The 16,444-nt window shown below is 34.5% G+C and overlaps 4 protein-coding genes and 2 long non-coding RNA genes across 8 annotated transcripts; 3 read left to right on the top strand and 3 right to left on the bottom strand.

The window, feature by feature from the left end:
* Positions 1 to 18: 18 nt before the first annotated feature.
* On the bottom strand, positions 19 to 2,657 carry LOC125055394 (zinc finger protein 431-like). 3 transcript variants are annotated; one of them, XM_047657849.1, is made up of 3 exons: positions 2,567 to 2,657; positions 1,881 to 2,026; positions 19 to 1,731 (listed from the first exon to the last, which is right to left on the bottom strand). In XM_047657849.1, exons 2-3 carry the CDS (start codon positions 2,024 to 2,026, stop codon positions 303 to 305), a joined length of 1,575 nt encoding a protein of 524 aa, XP_047513805.1. In that variant the 5' UTR covers positions 2,567 to 2,657; the 3' UTR covers positions 19 to 302. The 3 variants fall into 3 exon arrangements, with proteins under 3 accessions (XP_047513805.1, XP_047513804.1, XP_047513806.1); XM_047657848.1 differs by lacking the exon at positions 2,567 to 2,657 and adding an exon at positions 2,290 to 2,551; XM_047657850.1 differs by lacking the exon at positions 2,567 to 2,657 and adding an exon at positions 2,330 to 2,551.
* Positions 2,658 to 4,142: 1,485 nt separating this feature from the next.
* LOC125055608 lies at positions 4,143 to 5,423 on the top strand. Its single transcript, XR_007117931.1, has 2 exons — positions 4,143 to 4,489; positions 4,646 to 5,423. It is a non-coding gene; the product is annotated as an uncharacterized LOC125055608 (long non-coding RNA).
* Positions 5,424 to 6,424: 1,001 nt separating this feature from the next.
* Positions 6,425 to 7,276, top strand: LOC125055319. Its single transcript, XM_047657741.1, has 2 exons — positions 6,425 to 6,667; positions 6,882 to 7,276. Exons 1-2 carry the CDS (start codon positions 6,481 to 6,483, stop codon positions 7,274 to 7,276), a joined length of 582 nt encoding a protein of 193 aa, XP_047513697.1. The 5' UTR covers positions 6,425 to 6,480.
* Positions 7,277 to 7,290: 14 nt separating this feature from the next.
* On the bottom strand, positions 7,291 to 8,789 carry LOC125055318 (putative nuclease HARBI1). Its single transcript, XM_047657740.1, has 2 exons — positions 8,487 to 8,789; positions 7,291 to 8,107 (listed from the first exon to the last, which is right to left on the bottom strand). Exons 1-2 carry the CDS (start codon positions 8,787 to 8,789, stop codon positions 7,325 to 7,327), a joined length of 1,086 nt encoding a protein of 361 aa, XP_047513696.1. The 3' UTR covers positions 7,291 to 7,324.
* A 1,795-nt stretch (positions 8,790 to 10,584) lies between these two features.
* Positions 10,585 to 12,001, bottom strand: LOC125055493. The gene is made up of 2 exons (XR_007117913.1): positions 11,577 to 12,001; positions 10,585 to 11,413 (listed from the first exon to the last, which is right to left on the bottom strand). It is a non-coding gene; the product is annotated as an uncharacterized LOC125055493 (long non-coding RNA).
* A 521-nt stretch (positions 12,002 to 12,522) lies between these two features.
* Positions 12,523 to 14,849, top strand: LOC125055295 (acidic fibroblast growth factor intracellular-binding protein). Its single transcript, XM_047657704.1, has 8 exons — positions 12,523 to 12,721; positions 12,879 to 12,975; positions 13,440 to 13,541; positions 13,608 to 14,063; positions 14,135 to 14,203; positions 14,297 to 14,383; positions 14,454 to 14,552; positions 14,631 to 14,849. Exons 1-8 carry the CDS (start codon positions 12,637 to 12,639, stop codon positions 14,707 to 14,709), a joined length of 1,074 nt encoding a protein of 357 aa, XP_047513660.1. The 5' UTR covers positions 12,523 to 12,636; the 3' UTR covers positions 14,710 to 14,849.
* The last annotated feature ends 1,595 nt before the right edge of the window (positions 14,850 to 16,444 follow it).

Here is a 16,444-nt window from a genome sequence, read left to right as displayed (position 1 = left end):
TGGAGAATAAAAAACCAATTTTATTGTAAGACCTTTATTTACATTTTATACAAGTACTAGTATCTTATACCTATAGTTATTTTATAACGTAATGTAAAAAAAATAATTTTGTAAAATATCTACACATCTTCTGTAATAATCTTATATTATTGAAACTGATAATATTTGGAGAGTTGTCTGCAAACAAGCTAATACACCGCTTATGTCGTTTTATTTCCAACGAAATGTAGAATTTAAATCGTATATCACTAAAGCTATATAATGTACAGTGTGAAAGTAAATGTCGTAAGAAACTTCTCTAATCACTGTGGAAATTGAAATGACTCTATTTCCTTCAACTGGTTTAGTAACTCTGGCAGCGGCACTTTGAGGGACTCAATTTTGTCATCGCTAACTATGGTGACATCAGGTCTTTGATCACAATGAAATCTCCTTGTGTGGACATCCAAAAGAGATCGTCTCACCGAGCTGTAGTTGCAAAGGGTGCACTTAAATGGCTTATTTCCCGTGTGTATTGCCTCATGGCAGAGAAGACTCTCTTTCCTGGCTGCGACATAATCACAAAAATGACATTTCAACCCCTTTCCCATGTGTGTAACAGCATAGTGCTTCTGCAAATCATATTTCTGCCGACAGGAATATGAACACATAGTACATTTGAAAGTGTAGTGGGTTTTCTGATGCATTGCTAGGTGACACTTGAAGATAGTTGTAAAACTGCAAATAGGGCAATGCAATAGTTTATCAGATTTGCTACGTTTGTTGTGCAGCGCAATTTGATCTTTGGTTTTTGTTGAAAAGTCACAGTTGCAACATTTATATGGTCGATTCTTAGTGCCAGTGTGATGTCTCTGAAAGTGTCTTTGAACAGCTGCTTTAAATTTGGAAGTGTAAGAGCACATTAAGCACATGAATGGTCTTTCTTTGTCTTCAGACTCCAATATTTGAATGCTGTTCCAATCGAGACAGTTAGGGTCTATGACATATTGGTCCCGTTGTGATTCTGGTTCCACTTTGGGGACATCTAGTGGCACACTTGGTTGAGGTTGAGACATACTTGATTCTGTATTCTTGTTGACATAAATAGCTCCAAAATGTAACTCTTTGTGCTTTTTATGCTCACACATGTAAAATGTTGTAAATTCACAATGCTCACACTTCAAGTTATTGCTCTGCCGGCTGCGCTGTTTGTGCGTGTTTAGTCTCCAACGGATCTTAGTGGAGAAATCACACATATCACACCGATTTGCACCCTCTGACACTTCATTGTGTATTTTAGCAAGGTGTCTCGATATATGTCCTTCATATTTGGTAACAAACGGACATTTATCACATTTAAAGAACACTCCTTCATTATGGCTTTTACTGTGTTTCAATAGATTGTGTCTATAGGCAGTACGATAGTCACATTTTGGACATTTGTGATGCTTTTCTAGTTTATGTTTTCGCTGATGGACATTCAAGTTCCAACGATAGTAAGTTACATACTCACAGTTTTCATATTCACATTTATAGGTATTGTCTTTGGTTTCTTCTGGGGAGAGGTTGTGTTGGAGCTTACAGTGACGATTGAGGGAGTTAGGATATTTAGTAGTATAAGAGCAATGCTCACATGTAAGTAACTTGTTATCATGACCATGGATGTGGTATCTGAGACAGTTCTTATGTATAGTTGTGTAGTCACAATGTTGACATGCAAGTACTTCTTTACCCTTCTTCTTTTTTCTTTTCCTGACAAAAAAGAACAAACATAAAAAAAAATATAGAAATAAGTACATATTTTACCCAACACAATACAAGTTCTACAGCTAATTTTAGAATTAATTCCTCTCACTCACTAAATAAAAATATTTTTATGTTTAAGAATATTATTTCCATACCTGGGTTTCGGAGAAGGGGTATCTACATCAGCCTCAGCGTCAGCCTGTACTTCTACTTTGACCCATACACTTGCAAACATATTGGTCAGCTCACCCTCTTCAGGCTCACATGTTACCACACTGCTCTCTATCTCGTTGTCTGACATCTTTATAGAAAAAAAAACAGATTAGAGAAAATTTAAATTAAATTTTTTAAAATAAATTAAATTTTTTTAGAGAAAATTCATTCAGCTTTAAATATATATAGACAAAAAGTTTAGTTCTATGAGTGGATATTTCTCTTATTTGATAGTCAATAATATATAAAAGCTTTATTTACTAGTTTGTCTATACTATTTCTTCAACCAACTCTTAAGCCTAAACCTGCGATATTATATAAAATAAAACAGAAGTTTCATTATTTTAATACCTTTCAGTTAGTGTATCAGTTTATTTGATCACATTCTTACTTTATATTAAAACCCAGTATTGCTAGCTGCCCAGTGATTTAAATTTATGTGCATCATCTTAATTATGGAGATGAAAAGAATAACATATTAAAGAATTATACATAATATAGATATTTACTGTATCTAATATTTACTATTGGGGTAAAAATAATCTTATCAGTAATCAGAGTAAAAGTTAGAAGTGTAGGGAAGTTAGAATTAGAATAATTAAGAACAAAAAAATCAATTTAAAATTACCTATCACAGTTCACAGATTGCATGATTACATCACAGATGATTATGTCCGTATATAAAATCTAAATGAAAACATCTGTGGTAAATAGTTATAGAGTTGACTTATGACTACAGTCCTTTTCATGAAAGAAGTCCCCCAGACGCGGTGCTGCAATCGCATAACGTAATGTTGCCATTTATGAGTAAAAAATTTACTTATTTTATTTACATTTAGCAGATGTAATTTATCAAATATTATTATTTTCTGCATGTAAAAAGTTTGCATTTCTGTTATGTAAAAAGTATATTTTTATTTACTTATATTAGCGGTGTTCTACCTACTTACAGGGAAAAGATGAGAAAATAGGGTAAAGAAAAGCAATACAATTTTTTATTCAGAGTTTTAGTGCATAATAGTTGGGTAACAATTTTTTTAATTGTTTGTAATTCTTGTTACAGTTTTCTCTGACACACCTGCAATTAAATTATGAACAATTAAAAATAATAGTAACTTTAAGTTTATAATGCTTATGTAATATATGTTTTAATTTCAGTTACCTAGTTTCATCGCGTTATGTATTTATTCAATTTTGTCGCAAAAACGAATTTAAATCATAAAAGTCCCATCAATACAGCAAAAAATTATTAAATGGCAACTCTAAAAAGTACCTGTTATGGCGGCAACTCTCTTTCGAACATTGTTTAGTGGTATTAAAACACCTTGATTCTTATGTTCCGCTTCACAGAACTATTTCACCTTTAATATAATTTCTCGAGCCGAACTTTTTACAACTTTTGGCATTGTAATCAATCTTTAAAATGCACTAAGCTAGTTAAAAATTCACAAAAATCTACCACAACAAACGAGCTAGATAACATCGACGAATGACAACATTGCCGACCTGTCAAATTTAGTTCCAAAAATCACCGCGGGACTTCTTTCATGAAAAGCACTATACTAAATAATTTTACCGTTTAGTTTTTTCATGTTACATAATAATATATCAAATATTTGTGCTTTTTACCATCGACAAATTCAGAAAATTAAAAGAAAAAAGGGTGCGTGTACTTATGTACGCGCGTAAGAAGTTATACTTCTTTGGCTTTCTTTATTTTTTTAAATATTAAATAATTAATAATAAATATTTAACGTTAATAATTTAATAATATTTAGTATATTTTTCAATAATTAATTAATATTAATAATAATTATTATTATTATTTTATTATATGATTCATTCAATTTAAAAACTAGGTATGTTTCATAACCTTTTAACTAAGGGTGAGATCTATAGTGCGCACTTGGACTTTGCTCAGACTTACCTTACGAAAAACTTTGCTTAGTGTACACTAAGGTTAAACTATGATTTCGTATTTATAGACATTTTAACGGTGAGATTAAGCTAAGCCCAAGCTAAGACAGAAAATGTCAAAATACAAATTGATGTTTCATTTCATGCAATACTTTGTTTATTATCCTTTAAAAAAGTAAACAATAACAAATATTTAAACATCTAAAACGGTACACATATATCTTCAATTTATTGTTATTTATGTATTCATTTATTTTATTATTGCAATAACTATAAATTTACGAGTAACCTTTAGAAAATGTATTAATTATTTAAAGACGACAATAATTTTATTACGTAGAACGGATCGCAATGTTTTGACAACAGCAACAGAGCACTTGTGTAAACTATCAACAATTGTAAATTTTAAACCACTTTTTCTCTTTTCTGTTTCTGTTTCCAAAATCCTTCCATCCTGTACGGTGAGAATGAATTCAAAAGAAGGAACCGTATTTTGAAACATACGGTATTAAATGTGATCCTGACTCTGATCATTACAAACTTGCAACCTTATAACAACAGAGGATCGCCAAACCTACCGCAATTGCAAATACTTATTGCATTAAGGCATAAAAATGCAACTGGATGTTTTCAGGTAATATTGTGTTCATAAATATGTATGGTTTTTCAATTTGATATATTATACCTCTTCTCAAATGATTTTAAATACATATTATGTTGAAGACTTTTGTCTTCTGAATTTCAGAAACATAACATATATGTGACTAATAATAATTTATTGACATTACAGATGGTGTGTGGTGATCTGAACAGCATAAGCTGTTACAGTCTGTTTAATTATAAATAAAGTCTCTGCAGAGTTGAGTAAAATACTTCCTAGATTTGTAAATTTTCCAAGAAATATGAACACAGCCAAAACGAAGTTTGAAGAATTAGGAAGATCTAATACTCACCATGGCCTAAACAGTATAATCGGAGCTATTGACTGCACCCATATAAAAATTAATAGACCCAAAGGTATCGCTCACTCTGAAGCATACAAAAATAAAAAAGGGTATTTTTCTGTAAATGTGCAAGCAATAATAGGGCCTGATATGGAAATATTTGCTTTAGTGACTAGGTGGCCTGGCAGTTCACACGACAGCAGGATATTTAGAAAATGCCTGTTTTAGTAGGTGACAGCGGTTATCCAGCACTTTACTTCATGTTAAGAACACTTTTAAATCCAATGACAAGAGCTGACAATATTTATAATTATTCTCAAATAAGAACTAGGCATATTTTTTAAAGGTTTTTCAGAGGTGTGAAAAAGGAAATTTCCATGTTTACAGCTAGGACTACAGTCAAAATTGACAAATACTAGTTATATATAATTATAGCTTGTGCTGTATTGCATAATATAGGTATACAGAGAGGGGATGCTTATGATGATGGTGATCTTGCTGACAGCAGAAGTTGAGTAACACAGAAACAATGAAAGATCTCCTACAGGTCTAGCATTCCGGCAATCTGTGATTGCACAATTTAACTAGGTAATTTGTTTGGTAATAAAGAATATCAAAACAAAACTTGTTTCATTTTATTTTCTGATTCTTTTTTTAAGTGTAATACATATTTCTAATACTAATTTATATTTTTGTTGAAGAAATTCTATTTCTAACAGATTTTTTAATTTCATATGTTCCACTCCTATCTCAATTTTTTTAGGGTAGTCAGGTAATAAATGGTAGAAGATTCAGGGAAACGAAAATAACAGATGTGAAGCGAGAGACATCGGTTAGGTTATAGTTTGAATTTCGTTGTCACTATTTTTTTTTTTTTTTTAATTTATTTATTAGCCGGATAGTTGTCACTATAATATGCCAGGGCTGCCAGGTGACATACAAAATCACACCAGTTATTTTTAAGATTTCTCAAAATATGGGGTTTGAACACTTACATAAATAATATAAATAAACAACAATAAATACCATAATTATGTGTAATTATTTTAATTCATGCATTTCATAGTCCAAGTGCGGACTATAGATCTCACCCTTAGGGTGAGATCTATAGTGCGCACTTAGACTTTGCTTTGACTTAACTATCGAGTTAAGACACAGTCGGTATTTATAGAGCAAACTGCGAATCTCTCCGAGTGTTGGCTTAGCTTAATCCCAAGTCCACGAAATCGACGACTTACCAAAAACTTTGACTATAAGCCTAACAAAAATAATGGCCTAAAATTTGCTTTACCATCATATCTTTTACTGGACTTTTTATTTTTGTCGGTTTTTAATGAACGGTGTTGCCATTTGGTATCAGAGTTCCATAGACTTTGGGAAAAATAGAATTTGAATTCAAAGAAATTTTAAATGATCTTGATAAATACCTATGAAATGCATGAAATAAAATAATTACACATTATTATGGTATCTATTGTTGTTTATTTACATTATTTATATAAGTGTTCAACCCCATTTTTGAGAGATCTTATAAATAACTGGTGTGATATCGTATCTGTCATCTGGCAGCACTGACATATGTTGACAACAAAATTCAAACTACATAATATAAGCAAACCAACTTTTATATTTCAGTACAATTTTTTTTCGATTTTAGGCTGATTCTAAACAATTAAAAAAGATGTGGCAAAATATGAAGGCAAAAGCTAGGGATGCCAAAACCCTTGAAGCCCAAAGGAAGAGGACAGGAGGAGGACCAGCACCGCCTGAAATGGGGCCAATGGACACTCAAGTGATTGCAGTCATGCCACAAATAATGCCATCAATAGATGTGCCAATAGACTGTGACACATTAACTACAGTAGAAGGTAAGATCATTTCCCAAAGATATAATTCCTCATCATTTTCAACCAACTCACATCCACTGCTAAACATAGGCCTCTCCCAAAGTATGTGACAACACTCTGTTCTCACCCCTACCAGACTTCTGGACAGGTATATTAGTTGACCTGCATGTTATCTTATTCTAACCAATAAAAGACATACCTATATGATAACTTATTTGACTGTTTACTTTTATAGCTGGTACTGGTTATGACAACGACGGTGAAAGCTGGAGACCAAAGAGGGCAAGAGTGTCCAGTATAGAGGCCACACTTGAATCTGTAATTCAGCCGGGAACAAGCCAGGACTGGACTGATGAAGCTGGGTTAACGGAAACCAGTGTTGAGGTCACCACTAAAAGTGAACCCTCTCAGCTATCAGCTACACCATCAGCGATCAGAAAAAATAAAACTTCATTTGAGGATATTAAAAAAAAATTGCTGTGGCAAGAGTTAGACAACAACAAAAAAAAATTTGAGATAGAAGTGGAACACATGAAACTAAAAAATCAGTTAGAAATCGAATTTCTTCAACATAAATATAAATTAGAACTAGAAATTTTACAGTTTAAAAAAGAATCTGAAAATAAATGATTAAAATGAAACAATTTTTGTTTTAATTTTCTTTATTACCAAACCAACCTAGTTAAATTGTGCAATCACAGATTGCCGGAATGCTAGACCTGTAGTAGATCTTTCATTGTTTCTGTGTTGTTCGACTTCTGGTGTTTGATCAGTAAGATCACCATCGTCATAAACATCCCCTCTCTGTATACCTATATTATGTAATACAGCACAAGCTATAATTATGTTGCTGGTATTTGTCAATTTTGATCGTAGTCCTCTCTGCAAACATGGAAATTTCTTTTTCCACACTCCGAAAAACCTTTCAACAATATTCCTAGTTCTCAATTGAGAATAATTATAATTATTGTCAGCTCTTGTTTGTGGATTCAAAAGTGGTGTTAACATGAAGTTCAGTGCTGGATAGCCGCTGTCACCTACTAAAACTCCTTCTAGTTCACCATTTACCAGTCTTGCATACGCCTGGCTGTTTCTAAATATCCTGCTGTCGTGTGAACTTCCAGGCCACCTAGTCACTATATCAAATATTTCGAGATCGGGCCCTATTATAGCTTGCACATTTACAGAAAAATACCCTTTTCTATTCCTGTATGCTTCAGAGTGGGTGATACCTCTGGGTCTATTAATTTTAATGTGGGTACAGTCAATAGCTCCGATTATATTATTTAGGCCATGGTGCGTATTAGATTTTCCTAATTCTTCAAACTTCCTTTTGACTGTGGTCATATTTCTTGGAAAATTCACAAATCTAGGAAGTAATTTACTCAACTCTGCGGAAACTTTATTTACAATTAAGCACACTGAAGATTGGCTTATGCTGTTCAAATCACCACACACCATCTGTAATTTCAAGGAATAATTATTAGTTACATATATGTTATGCTTCTGAAAGTCAGAAGACAAATGTCTTCAACCAGTGTGTCCTGCCAATGATGATGCATGGTGAAGAAACATCACTGACACTGGTTAAGCGAGCAATGGGGAGAGCTATGCTTGGTATTTCTCTGAAGGATCAAATTAGAAATGAGGTGATCCGTCAGAAAACAAAGGATACCAATATAGCTGTCTGTAAGGTGAACTGGCAATAACAATTTGTCCGATAGTGACCTAGAACAAGCAAAAATAGCATGGGACGCATTCTGGCCCACTGGACTGACAATCTGAAAGTACTGTCTATATCAAATCGAAAAACAATACATATTTATGACCACAATATTACCTGAAAACATCCAGTTGCATAAAACCTTAATGCAATAAGTATTTGCAATTGCGGTAGAATTGGCAATCCTCTGTTATTAAAAGGTTGTAAGTTTGTAATTATCAGTGGCAGGATCACATTTAGTACCGTGTGTTTAAAAAAACGGTACCTTCTTTTAAATTCATTCTCACTGTACAGCTCGAAAGGATTTTGGTTGTATTCGTTCCGAACATATAGCTTAGGCATACGGGGATTCATATCGGCTGCAGTTCCTAACGTTTCAATGTTTTCTATTGAAGTTAGAACTCTCTCTATATTCTCCATTGTCACTTTCGATATTGAAAATTCGTATCAAAGCCAAAACACAAAACGTCACAGTCCTTCAGGAAAGCGTAGGTCTTAAGTAGGTATACGGGATCGGTACAGGTCCAAGTCACAAAGCCAGTCGTTGTTTTAATAAATATTTATATGCTCAAACAAACAGAAACAGAGAAGTGAAAAAGCGGTTGAAACTTTTGAATTGTTGATACAAGTTCTCTGTTGCTGTTGCCAAAACAATGCGATCCGTTCTACGTAACAAAATTATTGCCATCTTTAAATACATTTTCTAAAGGTTACTCGTAAATTTCTAGTTATTGCAATAATAAAATAAATAAATACATAAATAACAATAAATTGAAGATATATGTGTACCGTTTTAGATGTTTAAATATTTGTTATTGTTTACTTTTTTAAAGGATAATAAACAAAGTATTGCATGAAATGAAACATCAATTTGTATTTTGACATTTGCTGTCTTAGCTTGGGCTTAGCTTAATCTAACCGTTAAAATGTCTATAAATACGAAATCATAGTTTAACCTTAGGGTACACTAAGCAAAGTTTTTCGTAAGGTAAGTCTGAGCAAAGTCCAAGTGCGGACTATAGATCTCACCCTAAGTAACAATAGGTCTTGCATTTCAAATTTCATTGAAAAAATAATTAAAACTCCTTTATTTGTTTAAAAGGTCATTATGGTCATTCAAAATGCTTGGCTGTTGGCATAGCTGCTAACTTCACGCATATTCTATTTCTTTTTACTTGTAGATTGTCTTATTCCCATCTCGCTCGCACACGCAAAGAAATTAAAAATGAGAATCGTTTTTTTTTTGTTTTTTTTTTTATGGCTCTGGCACGATTTGTGCATTAGCCAGCGTCAAGTATAGGATTTTTTATAATTCATGCTTGTCTTTAGAAATTCGACCGTGTCCTCTATATACAGTTTAGGCTCTCGCCCGGTACCGCACAACCCTCCCAAAGGCCGAGAACAAATTTAAATTAAATTAAAACTTGCCCTCGAACCGGGAATCGAACCCGGTACCCCTCACCTAGCTGCCACTTAATAAGGGTGAGATCTATAGTCCGCACTTGGACTTTACTCTGACTTAACTATCGAGCTAAGACACAGTCGGTATTTATAGAGCAAACTGCGAATCCCTCCCTAGTGTTGGCTTAGCTTAATCCCAAGTCCACGAAATCGACGACTTACCAAAAACTTTGACTATAAGCCTAACAAAAATAATGGCCTAAAATTTGCTCTACCATCATATCTTTTACTGGACTTTTTATTTTTGTCGGTTTTTAATGAACGGTGTTGCCATTTGGTATCAGAGTTCCATAGACTTTGGGAAAAATAGAATTTGAATTCAAAGAAATTTTAAATGATCTTGATAAATACCTATGAAATGCATGAAATAAAATAATTATACATTATTATGGTATCTATTGTTGTTTATTTACATTATTTATATAAGTGTTCAACCCCATTTTTGAGAGATCTTATAAATAACTGGTGTGATATCGTATCTGTCACCTGGCAGCCCTGGCATATTATAGTGACAACGAAATTCAAACTATAACCTAACCGATGACTCTCGCTTCACATCTGTTATTTTCGTTTCCCTGAATCTTCTACCATTTATTACCTGACTACCCTAAAAAATTTGAGATAGGAGTGGAACATATAAAATTAAAAAATCTGTTAGAAATAGAATTTCTTCAACAAAAATATAAATTAGTATTAGAAATATGTATTACACTCAAAAAAAGAATCAGAAAATAAATGTTTAAAATGAAACAAGTTTTGTTTTGATATTCTTTATTACCGAACAAATTACCTAGTTAAATTGTGCAATCACAGATTGCCGGAATGCTAGACCTGTAGGAGATCTTTCATTGTTTCTGTGTTACTCAACTTCTGTTGTCAGCAAGATCACCATCATCATAAGCATAGGGGATGCTTATGACTCTATATACCTATATTATGCAATACAGCACAAGCTATAATTATATATAACTAGTATATTTTGTCAATTTTGACTGTAGTCCTAGCTGTAAACATGGAAATTTCCTTTTCTACACTCCGAAAACCCTTTCAACAATATGCCTAGTTCTTATTTGAGAATAATTATAATTATTGTCAGCTCTTGTCGTTGGATATAAAAGTGTTGTTAACATGAAGTTAAGTGCCGGATAACCGCTGTCACCTACTAATACTCCTTCTAGTTCACCATTTAGCAGCCTTGCATACGCCTGGCAGTTTCTAAATATCCTGCTGTCGTGTGAACTGCCAGGCCACCTGGTCACTATATCAAATATTTCCATATGAGGCCCTATTATTGCTTGCACATTTACAGAAAATTACCCTTTTTTATTTCTGTATGCTTCAGAGTGAGCGATACCTTTGGGTCTATTAATTTTTATAAGGGTGCAGTCAATAGCTCTGATTATACTGTTTAGGTCATGGTGAGTATTAGATCTTATTAATTCTTCAAACTTCCTTTTGGCTGTGTTCATATTTCTTGGAAAATTTACAAATCTAGGAAGTAATTTACTCAACTCTGCAGAGACTTTATTTATAATTAAACAGACTGTAGATTGGCTTATTCTGTTCAGATCACCACACACCATCTGTAATGTCAATGAATTATTATTAGTTACATATATGTTATGTTTCTGAAAGTCAGAAGACAAATGTCTTCAACATATAATGTATTTAAAATCATTTGAGAATACATAGGTACCTATAATATTCAAATCGAAAAACCATACATATTTATGAACACAATATTACCTGAAAACATCCAGTTGCATTTTTATGCCTTAATGCAAAAAGTATTTGCAATTGCGGTAGGTTTGGCGATCCTCTGTTGTTATAAGGTTGCAAGTTTGTAATGATCAGTGGCAGGATCACATTTAATACCGTGTGTTTCAAAATACGGTTCCTTCTTTTGAATTCATTCTCACCGTACAGGATGGAAGGATTTTGGTTGTATTCGTTCCGAACATATACAACACTTTAGGCAAAATTTTCAATTGTTGATATTTGATACAAGTGCTCTGTTGCTGTTGTCAAAACAATGCGATCCGTTCTACGTAACAAAATTATTGTCATCTTTAAATAATTAATACATTTTCTAAAGGTTACTCGTAAATTTCTAGTTATTGCAATAATAAAATAAATGAATACATAAATAACAATAAATTGAAGATATATGTGTACCGTTTTAGATGTTTAAATATTTGTTATTGTTTACTTTTTTAAAGGATAATAAACAAAGTATTGCATGAACTGAAACATCAATTTGTATTTTGACATTTGCTGTCTTAGCTTGGGCTTAGCTTAATCTCACCGTTAAAATGTCTATAAATACGAAATCATAGTTTAACCTTAGTGTACACTAAGCAAAGTTTTTCGTAAGGTAAGTCTGAGCAAAGTCCAAGTGCGGACTATAGATCTCACCCTAAGACCGCTAGGCTATGAGGCCCCTAGGGCGAATATTTTATAGGAGTTGGCATCACTGCTCAGTAGCACATACTTAAAAAATGAAACAATAATTGTTTAATAAAAATATTACTAGTCAATAGTAATAAGAAAATAACTTTTTATTTTTTTATAAAAATTTAATGTATATTTCTTTTTTGACGTTCTTTTATTCATATTGGTAACACAATGAACACTACATTGTGTTACCAATATGAATAAATGATTTTGACTTTGACTTTGACTTTTCATCATAATGTTTATAAGCTTTTAATAAATAATATCCAAGTTTTTTTATAATATTTCAAAACCATACCATATTGAATGCAATTTGTAAATAAACTATATTATTACTAAGTTAAATATTGCAATGTATACAGAAGTAGATGTTTTTGTTTCTAATTATACACTCATAGACCCAGAGATTTACCAATTATGGATTGAAGGATGTTCCTGTAAGTAGAAATATTTATTATTTAAATATTTTATCTTATTGAAGATTAAAGACACCAATCTAAATGTATGGCTGTAATATTCCCTTTTCACATTTGGCTTTCCTTTCGATGTTATAATAAAAAATAACTTTGTAACCTAAACTGAATGAGTTAACAGCAAGCGAAGCAGTGTCAACTTTACACCAAAGAGCAGTAACCAAGCAAACTGGGGCCACGGTAGAGTTGATAGCAAGCGACGTCCTTGATCATTATCGGTAAGAATATTTGGCTATATAAGGCACTACTACATATATGATTCTCGGGTGAAAATTCAGAGGGACTATTCTAAAACAGTTAAAGACAGGGATTAGGTAAGCTTGACCAAATTCCCTTCATGCCATTCTGAATTATTGTCAGTAACCAACTATACTAAATCTTTTAACTAATCTGATAAAAAAAAACAGTTTCTAAATAAAAGCTAAAAATTTTAAAATCTCTGAATTTCAAAATTGTAAATTTGTAGGTCCTAATATCTCATGTCAATAGAAAAAAAAACAATCTATACCCACACTACATCCCTTGGTCTTGGCTCAGATATAGTATGTTTTGTGATAATTTTTTTCTTTATAGGAAAGTAGGTGATCGCTGTGCTTGAGATATGCCCTTGGTTTTTTGGGTCTAAGTTATACTGGTTTCCTCGCAGTGATTTTCGTAGTCAGCATAAAATCATTTATTGCAGGACATTTGCCCTGTTGGAGCGTCTGCTGACCGTTCCAGCAAAGCTATCGGAACAGATGATCTTCCAGCTCGATGAGCCCACCAAACAGATGCTTATAGAGAAGTACGTTACGATTTCTCTATTGGTTGTGCAGTAGGAGGAACACATTTCTCGATGCGACATCCGCAGATACTACGAGCTGGACGACGCAGTGATCCGAGAGCTGGTCGGGCGCAAGCTGTCGTCTCGCCACCGCAAGGACCTGGACGAGGTGTCGGAGCGCTCGGGGGCGCCCCTGCGCTGCTGCCGGCGCCAGTTCGACAACGTCAGGCGCGTGTTCAAGGCCGTGGAGGAGATGCCGGGCTCCGTGGTGGCTAACGTGCGGGCCACCTTCCTGCTGTCCGAGCGCCTCGCGGCCAAGTACGGCGCCGTGGTCTTCCTGGCCTGCATGCGCTTCGATACGGCCAAGCGCAAGCTGCAGTACCTGTCGTTCGCGGAGCTGGCCGGGTGTGCGCGAGCCGTCCAGGCGGGCTGGACCTACGGCTGCTCGGGTCCGGAGTACTACGACACCGAGATGGACCGCGAGTTCTTGCTCGAGCTGAGGGAGCTGCGAGTGCTGCTCGACAAGGAGAAGGAGCATAAGCAGTGCGTCTTCGTATCGTCCTCTTCTCGTCGCTCTATGCTCTATGCTATGCGATTATCTGTTTTTGTTTCAGTCTGGTGTGCATGCGGCTGAAGCCCAAGCTCCTGGAGAAGTCTTATCAAGAGTTGGAGCTCAATTTCAGGTATCATCATTCAATCGTATCTTCAGACATTGAACCATTTTTTATTTCATTAAACCATATGTTTGAATTCGAACGTGAATTGAACCGTCGCAGGGTGTACACGCGCGCCTTGGTGGGAGTGGCCTGTAACCTGCATCGCGCGCGAGAGCTGCGCTCTCTGTTCATCGACCTGTTGGAGAGGTAAACGCGAGTGTGTCAGATTGCATAGAAGTGGTCTCTGAGCGCAGTAGTGACGAGGGTCCTCCGGCAGATGCATCGAGCCTCTGCGCGCGGGCGGATGGCCGAAGTCCGACCTGTCTCAGTTCCTCGCCGCCTACGAGCAGTGCGCGCTTCAGATGGACGTATTACGGTAACTTGTCTGCGTTTTGTGCAGTTAAACGCTGAGGAAAAGAACCTCTTAGAACTCACCGAACGCCCGTTGTCTCAGGGAGGCGGATCTGAAGTCCGTGTGGGAGCGATACATGCGCGTCATCAGTCAATGTCTGCTCACTATGTACTACTCGTAGCGGCGCAGGTTCGCGTCGCAGAATTCGATTATATATTTCTATTAAAGAGCACATTGAGACCAATTGTCTTTTGTGAATTAAAATGAATTTTTCAAATGGATTTGTGATTGTTTGGTTAAATAAAGAAATTATTAAAGAAATGCTCTTTACATTACCTCAGTAGCAATATGTATGTAGAAAAACTGTCCCACTCGACCGACTTTGTTTTCGGGAGGTTATCAGGTTTTAAATATATTTTGTTTATTGGATGAAACTGATTAAAAAAAATGGTTTCATTTGTTATAGTTATAAGTATGCATTTTAAGTAAAAAATACCTGACACTGACTTCCCTGTTCTTCTTCCCTAGCTCTTCCGTAACAATTGTAATTCCATAAAAAAGTTACTATAAAAAATAATCGTTTTGTTTAAAAATGTTTTATAATTTCTTAATTAACATCGTGTTGTGTAACTACACGTTACAGAACTATCTGTAGCATCTCCAACTTTGCGACGAGCGAGTAAATGTTAAGCAGTCTATTTAATTCATTGTAGATGTATATTTACGACATACAGCTTTCTTCGAAATAGCTTAACCTTTAAGAGCCCTATGTCCTCGTTCTAATTCTAAAAAAATTTTTTTGCTCGCCGCCCCCATATGTTTGAAGGTCGCGTGACCATAAACTTCAAGCGGTCACGCGCAAAATGTTTGAAAGGTGGGTTAATTTTCTACAAGTCATTGACTCCTAGTCAAATGGGGACACTACGAGAGACGCTCGTCTATATGGATGGCCAAATGTTGGAGCTAACTTTTGTAATTGACGGACATGACCTACTGACAAATCGAAATTATGTATTTTAATTTTAAAATCTTACGGTGGTTGAGTTCGATTAGAAAACAAGTTGGTTTTCTAATAAAAAGACAGCAGGTAGATTACAAGCAAGTTATTTTTTATTAATTTAATAATTAGCAGTAGTTGACATTCTTCCTTCCGTTCACTTCAGGCCTGGTAAGCTGTATCGGAAAATATTTGCCCGTGATCAATTTTTAGATTGCTTAATGCATTAATGTATCTACATTAAAAATAATGTTGCACCTAATATGCTTTGTAATTTCCTATTCATCACTTATATATTCTCCTATATTTACTCTCTGTGTTTGTCTTGCAAGGTAATCACAAAATAACTTTAGGGGACTATCTCTAATACCTATTTGCTCCATTTTATATAGAGATACAGATAGTGACGAAGGCTGGTAGAATTGAAAAAGACCTGTAGTTATTGACATTGTATTTATCGCCTAGTTGGCGACGTCGCGATGGCATCTCGGTGAGGTATGGCCCTGAAGGTGTATATAAAAGCAGGAGAGTTATTACAGAATATCAAATTAATTTCCAAGTGCAATTTCCCTGGTCACGATTGATTAAGATTTAAGTATCGAGCATGTACAATGTACATGCATGCTGGGCCTCACATATTTATAGTTTTGTCCATGCGATGAAAACGATGAATAACATTGTAGTGACTCCGCGGATGACAGACAGTGCTATATGTGAGAGCTATGCTGATCAAGGGTTAATTTACAATGGTAAAAAGTCAGTGTAAACATAATTGTGTGTTTGTAGTGAAAATTAATATTGAGATGACGATTAGTTAAATTGTTTAATATATTAGTTATAATGTATTTTTATGATTAATGTGTCCCTGTTCATTTGTGAATTGTATTTGATAAATTGATAATGGTTTTATGTTTTATTT

This window comes from Pieris napi, chromosome 13 (genome assembly GCF_905475465.1).
Source record: "Pieris napi chromosome 13, ilPieNapi1.2, whole genome shotgun sequence".
Lineage (NCBI taxonomy): Eukaryota > Metazoa > Arthropoda > Insecta > Lepidoptera > Pieridae > Pieris > Pieris napi.
The sequence above is the reverse complement of the archived record's forward strand: the minus strand, read 5'-3'. Positions and strand labels throughout refer to the sequence as shown.

Bases quoted from the DNA above. Each gene is read 5' to 3' on its own strand.
- LOC125055394 (XM_047657849.1), bottom strand. From the start codon at position 2,026: ATGTCAGACAACGAGATAGAGAGCAGTGTGGTAACATGTGAGCCTGAA. The intron at 1,732-1,880 runs GTATGGAAATAA...CTTTTTTGTCAG, and splicing joins ACCCCTTCTCCGAAACCCAG to GAAAAGAAAAAAGAAGAAGG.
- LOC125055319 (XM_047657741.1), top strand. From the start codon at position 6,481: ATGTGGCAAAATATGAAGGCAAAAGCTAGGGATGCCAAAACCCTTGAA. The intron at 6,668-6,881 runs GTAAGATCATTT...TTACTTTTATAG, and splicing joins CACATTAACTACAGTAGAAG to CTGGTACTGGTTATGACAAC.
- LOC125055318 (XM_047657740.1), bottom strand. From the start codon at position 8,789: ATGGAGAATATAGAGAGAGTTCTAACTTCAATAGAAAACATTGAAACG. The intron at 8,108-8,486 runs GTAATATTGTGG...TTGAAATTACAG, and splicing joins ATGCAACTGGATGTTTTCAG to ATGGTGTGTGGTGATTTGAA.
- LOC125055295 (XM_047657704.1), top strand. From the start codon at position 12,637: ATGTATACAGAAGTAGATGTTTTTGTTTCTAATTATACACTCATAGAC. The intron at 12,722-12,878 runs GTAAGTAGAAAT...ATGAGTTAACAG, and splicing joins ATGGATTGAAGGATGTTCCT to CAAGCGAAGCAGTGTCAACT. The intron at 14,064-14,134 runs GTGCGTCTTCGT...TTTTTGTTTCAG, and splicing joins AAGGAGAAGGAGCATAAGCA to TCTGGTGTGCATGCGGCTGA.